Source organism: Hippoglossus stenolepis, chromosome 3 (assembly GCF_022539355.2).
Source record: "Hippoglossus stenolepis isolate QCI-W04-F060 chromosome 3, HSTE1.2, whole genome shotgun sequence".
Lineage (NCBI taxonomy): Eukaryota > Metazoa > Chordata > Actinopteri > Pleuronectiformes > Pleuronectidae > Hippoglossus > Hippoglossus stenolepis.
The window spans coordinates 4,981,990-4,993,392 of NC_061485.1; the positions used below are offsets into that span (position 1 = coordinate 4,981,990).

The 11,403-nt window shown below is 42.1% G+C and overlaps 2 protein-coding genes across 2 annotated transcripts; both read right to left on the reverse strand.

Annotated features, from left to right (window-relative positions):
* Window positions 1-123: 123 nt before the first annotated feature.
* Window positions 124-7,526, reverse strand: LOC118104147 (dynein axonemal heavy chain 12). The gene is made up of 13 exons (XM_047339136.1): window positions 7,200-7,526; window positions 6,735-6,887; window positions 5,945-5,997; window positions 4,526-4,660; window positions 4,164-4,322; window positions 3,659-3,904; window positions 2,923-3,094; window positions 2,391-2,496; window positions 2,128-2,307; window positions 1,418-1,546; window positions 1,176-1,304; window positions 450-603; window positions 124-345 (listed from the first exon to the last, which is right to left on the reverse strand). The coding sequence occupies exons 2-13, from the start codon at window positions 6,860-6,862 to the stop codon at window positions 143-145; spliced, it is 1,794 nt and encodes a 597-aa protein (XP_047195092.1). The 5' UTR covers window positions 6,863-6,887; window positions 7,200-7,526; the 3' UTR covers window positions 124-142.
* A 1,014-nt stretch (window positions 7,527-8,540) lies between these two features.
* On the reverse strand, window positions 8,541-10,603 carry rps23 (ribosomal protein S23). Its single transcript, XM_035153332.1, has 4 exons — window positions 10,518-10,603; window positions 9,439-9,598; window positions 9,121-9,241; window positions 8,541-8,730 (listed from the first exon to the last, which is right to left on the reverse strand). Exons 1-4 carry the CDS (start codon window positions 10,519-10,521, stop codon window positions 8,584-8,586), a joined length of 432 nt encoding a protein of 143 aa, XP_035009223.1. The 5' UTR covers window positions 10,522-10,603; the 3' UTR covers window positions 8,541-8,583.
* Between the last annotated feature and the right edge of the window lie 800 nt (window positions 10,604-11,403).

Genomic DNA, 11,403 nt, shown 5'->3' on the forward strand with positions numbered 1-11,403 from the left:
TATGCTAAACAATAAACAATTCTCATATCTGAAAATACAATAAAATTATTTTAAAAAATCTAATTTCTTTTGGCTCAAACTGTAAAATATGATGTGGAAAACAAATGAAGAAATAATTGTAGATATTATATATTTAACCGTTTTATTTGGATTTCTCCTCACTCCTGCATCCCCCCGGTGTGTTGCCCTGGCAACCGTACAGGTCGGACTCCCGGTACAGGATGTAGTCCTTTAGTCGCCCTGGCAACGTCAGGAAGCTCATGAAGACAGGAGATCGGAAGCGAAGGCGACCGAGGCAACGACGGATCTGCAGCCGACAGAGATGCTGCAGAGAGCGAGCGTTTTCTGAGGAGGAAGAGGAAGAGGAGGAGGAGGGGACATGGAGACATGGAGAGTTTATTCGTTTGTCTTCCTTGGGGCAGAGATCAATAAAGTTTAATTTGAATCACCTTGCAGTTTGCAGATGTGGGGCCACTGCTGCTGCTCCATCACTGCCGCCTTCAGCTTGGAGCACAGGGTCACGTGATCCACGTAGTCCAGCAGGACGCCAACAATGTGGCCGGAGAGGTGCTTCAGCCAGTAGACGGTGATCAGCTCACAGAACTGTACAGACACACAGACAGAGGGATGCTGCAGTGACAGACACCTGGTACAGGAGGGGGGGGGCATGATGACCGGCAGAGGAGATGTGCTTTCATGTTTGCATTGAATGTAGAAGCTGCGTATTTCCTTAATTCATTGGTTGTATTTGTTTTCATTTTATTTTACAGTCATTTATTATGGTTGAACTGTAAAATATCAAGGCTCAATCACATTTCTTTGTCTTAAAGGTGAATAACAACATCCGAGGAATCATTTTGTATTTAAAGGAGTCCATTCTGCTCATATTCAGGTTGTTTTGTTATTTATTTAAAAGGTTAAAATGCTGCTCAAACTGTCCACTGCTGCAGCTCCTCTGTTCAGCCTCTGTCTCAAACACTTGGTTTTAGCTCCTGCCTCTTATCAAGCCCCGGCTGCTCTGATTGGCCAGCTGGTTCACGCTCCTGTGATTGGTCAACCACAACCAGAGGAGCCAAACTAAACTATGAAATACGTGTCGTTAAATACAAGGTGTGGAGGTCCCGCCCCCCCCAGTGACCTCCACAGTGTGACCCCTCCCCGGATCAGCTCGTTACCATGGTGTCTTTGAGCACCGTGTTGGTCCACCCCTCGTAATCTTCCGGGATGTGGGAGCCGTTGCCATAGGGACAGTGGAAGCAGCGCTCCACGTCGTAACCATAGTTACACAGCATCCGGAGAACCACCTGATGCACACAGACAAAACAGGCCTGATTAAACGAGTGTAGATCCGGTGCGTCTGATCACGTTAACATATCTGAATCAGAAGACGTGTTTTGGTGATAATATCCCTCCGCACCTCGTCTTTCAGAGCGTACTGCAGCGCCGAGGGGAAGTGGGTCGTGTTTATTCTGCTGTAATAGTTCACGTTGGCTCCGAACCTCAGCAACAGGCGGATCAAGGCGTAGTTTCCCAAACGCAGAGCGACCTGAAGGACACAGAACGACAAACATCCCTGGTCTTACTGTGTTTCCTGATGTGGTCACTGAGCACAGAATATGTTTCTGTAAAGACTCCATGGAGACAAACCTGGCAACCGCAATGTGACAACAAGACTTCAGGACGCTGCAGCTACACTGCACCCGAGTGTTGTTCCAAAACAATTAATAGTTCCAGCACAAAACGTCATCAAATGATAAAGTTCAGGGATGCGACCATTTAAATGTTTGTGGAGTCAGATTTGACAAAGAAGCCGCTGCTGTTTGAAAGAACTCCTAAATGAAGCGACTCCTCCAGACATGAATCTTAGTTAAATGTATATTTATGAACTTGGACAGGCTAGCTGTTTATACCAGCATCCAGTCTTTATGCTAAGCTAAGCTAACAACATCCTCAACCACCTCTGTGCAAAGCAAGTACATATTAATTTTGATCTTCTCGTCGGACTCAGAAAACAAGTGAATAAGTTAGTTCTCCCAAAATACTTTTGATAATTTGCATTTTATACTCGTATTTTAACAACAGAATCATATCAAATGTAATGTTTCATGAAAGTTACGGGTGTGACACCTGCAGACATTTGACTGGGTCCTGGTTGGTCATGGCTCCGGCCTCCAGCAACAGTTTGGCCGACTCCATGTCGTTGTTGCAGACGGCAAAGAAGAGAGCCGACTTCCCCTCGTCGTCATAGCTACGGCAAACACTGGGGTGCAGCATGAAGTTGGGGTCGTAACCTGCATCCAGCAAGGCCTGATGGGAGAGTTGGGAGAGTTGGGATGGCTTGAAGTGTGTCACCTCACATTGATCTTGATAATAAACACACACACACACACCTTGATGCAGTGTGTGTGTCCTCCTGCAGAAGCTGTGTGTAGAGGACTGATTCCACTGTCTTTCACCTCTGCCACTGACGTTACAGGAATAAGAAGCTTTAAAGCTCTGAAGAGAAAACACACACACACACACACACACACCGTAAACAAGATATAAACATTGAAAATATTACGCATTCATTCAAGTACTATGAATCAAATACAAAACACTGGATTCTACATCTCCCATAATGCAACTGGTAAAAGTCTCTGTACTTCATCTGATTCATTTCATCTGCTGCACTACAGCTTTTAATTACAATGTTTTCATCTGTTTACTTCAATCATTTATCTTATTATTTTTAAATTATTTGGTTTATTTCTAAATTACTGTATTTACTATTATTCTTAAATGGTGCCCTTGTGTGAATCATCCTGTAGATTTTGATTGATTGACAGCTCCATTTATTTAATGCTGTAGTTTTTGATGTTGAATCTTTGTCTTTAAAAAAGATAATCAATGTATATAAGAACATAATAATTGAACATTTACTGCAGGTGTCCTCTGTGGGCGACGCGGTGGATCGGCATGTGGCCCGTGTGTTTGGCGACGTTGGCGTCGGCACCGTATTCCAGCAGCAGACTGATGACAGCTGGATCTCCGGCTGCAGACGCCTCGTACAGGACGGAGGCTTCGTCCTGCGCCTGGGACAGGACGTCTGCACCTGCAGGACACACAACAACACACACACACACACACACACACACACACACACACACACACACACACACACACTGCACGTTACAACACGTGTGACCCACAGAAACATGTTCTGTGTGACAGTGATGAGTCCAAATCATAGAGATAAACATTATTGATTCCACTCAAGTGATGAATTCTAAATAAAAATAAAAAATGTGCAATAAAATAGAAATAGAATATAAAAAATATAGAGAAATGTATTTGATTTGATTTACAGTCGATACTTTCTGGAAAAGTTTGAACGACACAATCACAGATAAGGCAGTAAAGTAGTGAAAGTTTAAAATGTTAATGAAAACAATGTAAGTTGCCATTTCTAATTGTCTGTATTAGTCCTCAATTCATTTTGAATCCACAATAATCAGTTTCATAATAATCAGTTATTTATAGTCTCCTTTCTTTCTTTCTTACATTCATACAGTCCCTAACGTAGACTCTCTCTCAGTCCTTTTATCAACTGTCCAAACTCTAACCAGTGGTTCTGGTTGAACTTTGTGATCCTGGAGCCCCCCCCACGCTCTCTCACCTTTCTTCAGCAGCGTCTGCACCACCTCCAGGTGTCCGGCCTGTGCCGCCAGTGCCAGTGGCGTGAGGCTGTAGTGGCTATGGGGGTCGGGCCGGGCTCCGGCGTCCAGCAGCAGGGTCACGAGCGGAGCTTTGCCCAGACGTGAGGCCTCGTGGAGGGGTCGGCGTCCGTGGCAGCCCTCCTGGTTCACCACGGAGCCGTGCTGGAGCAGCAGCTTCACCAGGTCTGGACGGTCTGAACGAATGGCTGCACAGGGACAGAGTCAGACACATGATATCTGACACTGTTCATGTGAATGTCTGGGACATTTATGAGCTGCTCTGCTGTTTGTTTGCTGAGAATACTACAAACAAATTAATGTTTTTGTGATGTTTACAAGACAATAAAATAAGGTTTTGTTGAAATAGTTTATGATGCTGGAGAATCAGGAAGCATGAAACTTTCGGAAACCTCTTCCTCAAACACAAGCTCAGGTTTTGAGGAGGTGAGCTGCCGGTGGTCGTACCTACAAACAGCGCTGAGTCCTCCTCGAGGCCCTGACTGTCCGGCTGGGATCCATGTTTGAGGAGGAAGGAGACGTTTTCTATCAGACCTTGTTCTACGGCCAGGAAGAGAGGAGTCTGACCACGAAAAGTCCGACGCTCCACAGACTCTGGACCTGAAGCTGGAAAGGTCAAAGGTCACAGAGGCCTAACAAACATGATATTTCAACTCTGCCATCAGGAAACATCCTCTAATTTTGACCAGTTGTTACTGGGACTACAAAGTTGACTGATTAGATTTTAGTGATCTGGAAGAGAATCCACACAGACTGAAGTTGCCGTGTTTGACGGAGGCCTCCACCTGCAGGGTGGAGCAGATTCAAACCTCTGAACGTGAGCTCCAGGATGGTTTGGTTGCTCTGAGCTGCTGCTTCGTGAAGAGGAATCCAGCCTCTGTCGTCCGTCTGGAGAAACCGATCCTTCTGTTGGACGCTCAGATCCTTCAACAGCTTCTCGTCACCTGGACACAGACGATAACTTACAGCTTCGCTCCAGACGTGTTCACAGTCAAATTGAATTACTCTGATATTCAGATGTTTCACTGCACTGGAGGCTTCTAGTTTTCACAGGTTAAACTTTAGTCTCTCAGTTTTACTTTGACTCCTTAAGTGGAAAGAGAAATTTCACGGATGATGATAGAAAGAAAAGTATTTGAGTCTAATATTCCTGCTTGACCTCATTAGTATAAAGTAGAAATGTATTAATAAGTTAAGTACGTAAGAAAAGGCCAAATATTCATGTGATTTTCTGCTCTTCTGTGTTTTATCTCATTATAATTTGAATATCAGATGAAAGAAGAAAGTCGGAGATGCTCCCTTGGGCCTTGGGAAATTATCATGGGTATTTTTGTTTACGTAGGAAAAGAAACCACAGATTAATCAATGATAAAAAAAAAGTTCTTCTAAGACCTTGGTCTCAATATCTTTCTTGTGTTTTAGAAGGAACATGATAGTTTCTGATTTGTTCTGATTATGTGGGACGATTACGTTGCCTCCAGGCGGAGCCAAATTCAGAGATTTTCTTTCCTGACCCGTGAAGACTTTAAAAAAATAATGAATACAGAAATTGTATAAACTGGATATTAAGAGACGTCAATGAACTATGAAGAGACAACTGGAAAAGACAAGGTGTGAAAAGTGCTGATTGTTGTTTATTTTATATTCATTTTATATTTTATTTCCTGTATTTCAGTATGTTAAGCAAAGTGTTAATCTGCCTTTTTTATGTTTTTTAGAGCTGCAGCTGTTGTTGGGCCCGGGTCACCGGAGCGGCCGGTCCAGTGGGAGTTCACCTGTTCATTTCTGGTTATTATCATTGGTGGTTTGCTGTGGCACTGGTAGTAGTTCTGGTGTTTTCTGTTGGGAAAGGGGTTTAACATGTGTATTGTTTTTGTTACTTCCAGTGCACCAGCCTGCTGACTGGTGGCCACACCAGTGCACCAGCCTGCTGACTGGTGGCCACACCAGTGCACCAGCCTGCTGACTGGGCCAGTGCCCCCTGCTGACTGTGGCCACACCACTGCAGCAAGACGCATCAACTTTGAATTGACTTTTTAATTGACTGTTCGGGCACTTTGAACCACACTCATCATTGAACTTCACCTGTACTTGTATTTAAGACCCGGAGTTAGACAGGAGTCGCACATGGAAAGATGAAAAACAAAATACCTGAAAGTTTAATAACTTCTTTAATAATAAATCACAACAGAAGGCTTCATCCTGCTGTGTTCTCCCCCCCCCCTCACCTTGTCTTATAGCAGAGAAGAGTGAGCTGCTTCCTGCAGAGTCACATCCAGACCTGTGAGGGGAAAGAGGAAAGATCTAACAAAATTATATTAAACAATAAAAATAGTGAAAAAAAGGCAATCCCAAACTTATATTTCCTTTTTACCTCCAAACATGAATTTTATTATTTACCACCAATCAGTTGATAAAATGAATTACAACTTATTTTATATCTTTAATTATAGGAAAAGAAATAGACGATTTTCAAAATAAAATGAAGCTGTGAAACAAACAAGAGTAAAATAAATGATTTGATAAATTAATCAGTGAATTTATCCACTGATTGTTGATCACGTAAAAACAAACTGATGGGAGATTGAGTAAAAAGTATAGAGTTCCTATTTCTTTTTACAAACAATTTTAATTATCATTTATTAATGTGTTTAGTTTCCTCAATTTTAGATTTAATTTGTAATTTGTGGACCTCCTACAGTAGTTTTCTTTATGAGAAACAATATTTAGAGACTGAAAAGAGAATTTGGGGAAAACTTAAATATATTATTATGAATACTATCAATTGTGTTAATAACACTTTGAGCAAACTTAATTTATTTGTGTGTGACCAATTGAACTAATGTCTTTTCTCAGTGTAGTTAAAGAACATAAGCTTTAATAAAAAATAACCTGAGTGTTGATGATGATGATCTGTGATGACGACAGTGAAGGAACGAGCAGAACTTTGATCATGTTGGATTTATTTATTAAAAGAACCTGAGCAGCTGGTTTTATTCTGTGTTCTGCTCCACTGACCTCCTGTCGTCTCGTGTTGTTTCTTTCTGTTTGTTGCTCTCCAGCAGACTCTGCTCTATCATGTACTGAGTCGCAGCATCGTCATCCTCCTCTTCCTCCTCCTCTAAGCCGAGTCGCTGATACTCCATGTTGTCCACAGGAAGGGTCCTGACCCTGTTCAAAGAGGAGGGGAAATCTGTATTTCTTTATTTCACTAACCCTAAAGCAGATGATTCTGCTGTGCATCGTGGACACTACATGGCCAAAGGTATGTGGACACCAGAACAGGAAAGGCCAAGTTCCAAAACCATGTGCATCAGTCTGCTGCTGTAACTCCTGAGGTTTCAAACTTTCCTCCAGGACAGAAAAATATGCTCAACGCACAATTTACAAACACTAAAAACTACTCAGTAAAATCAGCTGGACCCACGAGGCAGTTCATCTCATCTTGTGCAGACAGATGTCACTTGATTTTTTTTGTTTTACCTTGTGGTTTCCAGTTGTTATGTTGGTTCCTTCTGCTCAGTTGTGGAGTCGCTGCAGATTAAAGGAGGATCTGTTGTTGTTGAGGAGATGGAAGGTTTCCTGTGACGTCGGACTGAAACCAGAGCTGTTCGTCTTTAGGTTACATCAACAAATCCATGTTCCTCACAGGGTTTGTCAGATTTCCCCACTGGACTCACTCATCTGTCTTGGTAAACATTAAAGTGTGGTAATAATCCTTCAGAGAAAAAGGTGCAGGTTCATGTGAGTCTCAGACATCTTCTGGTTTACCTACTTGGCTGCAGGACTCGGGGGGGTGAAACAGGGGAGAGGACACTTGTTGCTATATTTACTCTGCAGCTAAGTTTATGCAGTGAACTGATCAACAGACAGTGGGTGTGACTTTTATTAGCGTGTTGCCGTCTTCTTGTTGTGCCTAATACCTTGAAGCACTTAGTTCAACCAGGTTGTTTTAAATGTGCTACATAAAGAAAATTAACATTGACTTTGCAGGACACTGTTTGTAGTTCATAATTTTAAAATTCATTATTAACAGGTGACTACACATGGCAGCGTCATTATTTATACAACACATTGGACGTCTGTGTGTTTGTGGCAGAATAGTTTATAAAGGATTCACAGCAGGTGAAAACATGATCAGGAATAATAAATGTCTTGGGAAAAGGACGTCAACCTGCCTGAACATTTAGATCAAATTGTTTTATCAATCTGCATTTATTCAAATTAATCAACCCAAGTGACTCAGTAAACATGACTTTTATGGCCCCGGAAAGAAGGGGGGGGGGGGCGAGACGCCACTCAGGACAGGAAAACACAGAATGACCCAATTATGAATAAGTTGTTTTACTCAATGGATATTTGCATGTTAATGAGCAACAACCCTCATTTTATCGTGGTATCGCTCAGTTGTCTTATGTTAAACAATCTGGCTGCTGTGACTCCTGCACAACCAGATGTAGCAAACTTTCTTGTGTCTGATGCCCCAGACATGTTTCAGTTTAACAAGACTAACATTCAGTTTACATGAATTATCTGTTGGAAGTCCGAGTCACATGTTGAAATGTCCCTGTAAAGACACTTAACCCCAGGTGGTCAGCAAACTGCCCAGTACCCATTAGTGTGTGTGAATGGATGAACTGAGATTATACAACCTTTTGGATTCAAGTGCTATTTAGATGCTGTTCATTGAAAATAAAAGAATCTTAAAGGATTTAAAAAGGAACAAGCAACCTAAACATCCTGCTTTTGGAAAAGTCCTGAATGACCGTAAAGGGAAAATATTCATGAAACAAGTGCACGTGACAATGAAAACATGAAACCAGATTGTAATTGAAAACGTTTTTATTTTATTTTCTGCATCAACTGTTTATGACCTGGGTCTCTCCTTCTTGCCTTTGTAGAGAGCCAGCAGGGAGACGTTGGCAACCTTGACCACCTTGAAACGGACTCCGGGAATATCACCCACAGCGTGACCTTTACGGCCAAATCCTGCCACCAGAACCTCATCGTTCTCCTGCAGGACGGGAGGCAGAGACAAAGACGTGGTTAGAAGAGACAGGTGGTTAGAGGAAGACAAAAGACAGGACTGAGAGACAATGTCAAACAACCCAAAGTGACTTGTACAGTTAAAAGCTAAGTTTCAAATTAGGACCAATGAGACACTGTCACATTTAGACCGCTACATAGAACAGATTCAGTCCAATAAGTCATGTGTACGTATAGATTCTGGAAAAACGACAGAATAAATTAGCTGAAGCTTCGAGACCAAGATGTGATGACACCAGGCTGCAAGCTGTACAATTTAAATCATTTACCAGGCACTGAATTAAAGTTGTATCACACTTAGTTTGACTTTATTCTAGCTTAATGTTCCTAAAGGATTTTCGCATCAACGGCGTTTTACCTCAATGAAGTTGAGGCAACCGTCGTTGGGGACGAAGGCGGTGATCTTCTTTCCGTTCTTGATGAGCTGCACCCTCACACATTTCCTGATGGCAGAGTTGGGCTGCTTAGCCTCTACTCCTCTGCAGAGAAAACACAAAACACTCATCAAACTTATATCCTTTCATTCGATGACTAAAACTTGCATCTGGCCTCGTCAACAGTGATATCAAATGCACCAGAGTCCCAAGACCCAAAAAAACAGGACTCCAATCTTCTTCGGACTTAAAATGATTTCACCCCCAGTGGTCTCCAGTTCAGGAGGACGTGTGGTACTCACACTTTCTCAAGTACGATGCCTTTGGCGTGAGAGGCTCCTCCGAAGGGGTTAGCCTTCAGGGCTGTGCCCAGATGGGCCTTCTTGTACTGTTTATCGTGCCATTTCTGCTCACGACGGTGGTTACGGAGCTTCCTGGCAGTACGCAGACCACGACACTTTCCTGAGGACACAAAGAGCAGCAGCAATTAATACCAAAGCAGAAGGACGAAGAATACAGACTCAGTAGGATGCAAAGATCTGGAAAAGTCTCGAAGTGTCTTAACCGTCAGGGATAGAAGCCGTCCAAGACTAAACAGGCACAACCAGAGAGACAAACTGGATGACACTGAAGTGACACCCTGTCAAAGTTAAATATCTTCCGGGTGTGACTTGACTACATCTTTACAGCCCAATTAACGAACTGCATCTTCTAACGTGTCGGTGTCATGAACAGAAAACCACTCATAGTACTGAAAACGTGATCAGTGGCTGTTTCCTGGTGAGAGATGATTACGTGACAGAGGAAACACTCAAATCACCAGGACCCTGAAACTGAATCCAGCTTCCTTCCACCTCTTCATCACAACCACTACAGAAGGTTTGAGAAGATGAAGATTGGGTTTTTAAAACAGTAATTGTTCTGGATGTGTAAATAAACAGTTAACCCCCTTAAAGACCAGCAGCTCCTATCAACCTGTGCTGAGGTGAACGAAGCTAACCCATGCTAACGTGAAGCTAACGTGAAGCTAACGAAGCTCCTTCTCGATCTGACGCGAGAGAATAGGACAGCGGGGGTTAACGCATTTATTTAATTAATCACTTTGATATTAAGCGGCAGCAGCTTTAAAGAAGAGTAGGACAGGACTGAATGCTAAGCTAGCCGTGCTAACTGGCCGCCCCGGGTCTCGGACGGGTTATGGCCGCTCCACGTTGCGGCGGAAAGCGAATGTTTAACGGGGAGATTTCTGAGCTACCGGAGGATTTTAACCGACATTAAAACATCGAGGCTTGTGCGTAAGAATCTCGTAAACAGCACCGGTGCGAAAAATCGGTGAAATCTGCGCAATAACTCGACATATTTGCTGAAGTTTGACGCTCACCCATGTTTTCACAAGCGAGCCTGGGACCGAAAGGAAGGACCCAGGGTGCACCGCGCTAAAAGTCGAGTTCTGAGGACCCCGGCCGGGCGTGGCCACTCAATGTGCCTGACCAAAATGATCACTTCTTTAGGTGCGCTTCTGATTTCTCTTTTTTTTTTAAATTTGTTATATACTTATTATTTTTGTCATTATTTTTGTCATTATTTTGTTATTAAATTTTCCTTTTTATTCAGACAAAAACAACTTAATATACAGAGAACACGAATAAATGTTATAAAGGTTAATCCAAACTTTCATTTAATGGGTTTTTTTTATTTTTATTTTGTTCAGACCCTTATTAGAGGTAAACAACAGACACACCTGTCTGTACAACACAATACAACCAAACAGCAACATAAACTGCTTCCTGCTTAAATGACAACAGAACAAACCCTCCATTAAACTGTTTTAATAAAAACAGAATTATAATATAAGTATAACATTACAACCAGAATCTCACCGTGCTGGAAAGTCTTCTTGTTAATCTTTGGAACTTTAGAGTTTAATTCATTCAGTGCAGCATTTTAAATCAAAAAGTCAGAAGAACATATATATACGTTCTGAAGTAGTCAATTAGTAAAACTACATATTTTAAGTTGACTTTGATTTTATTTGACCTGAATGAAATGATTTGTTGTGTATATTACAGTCCAGCTGTAATATTTTTTTCAGACTTTTTTGATGGCTATTGGGACGTGAAGACGATTTCAACAAATTATTAACCCTACTTCAGCTGATTGAATTTGAATGGTCAAAAGTCACTGTGGCTTCATATGAGTTTTGAAATAAAATGTATGTAGACTGAAACTGCACTGGCTGGCAGAAGCATACAACTTATATATAAACA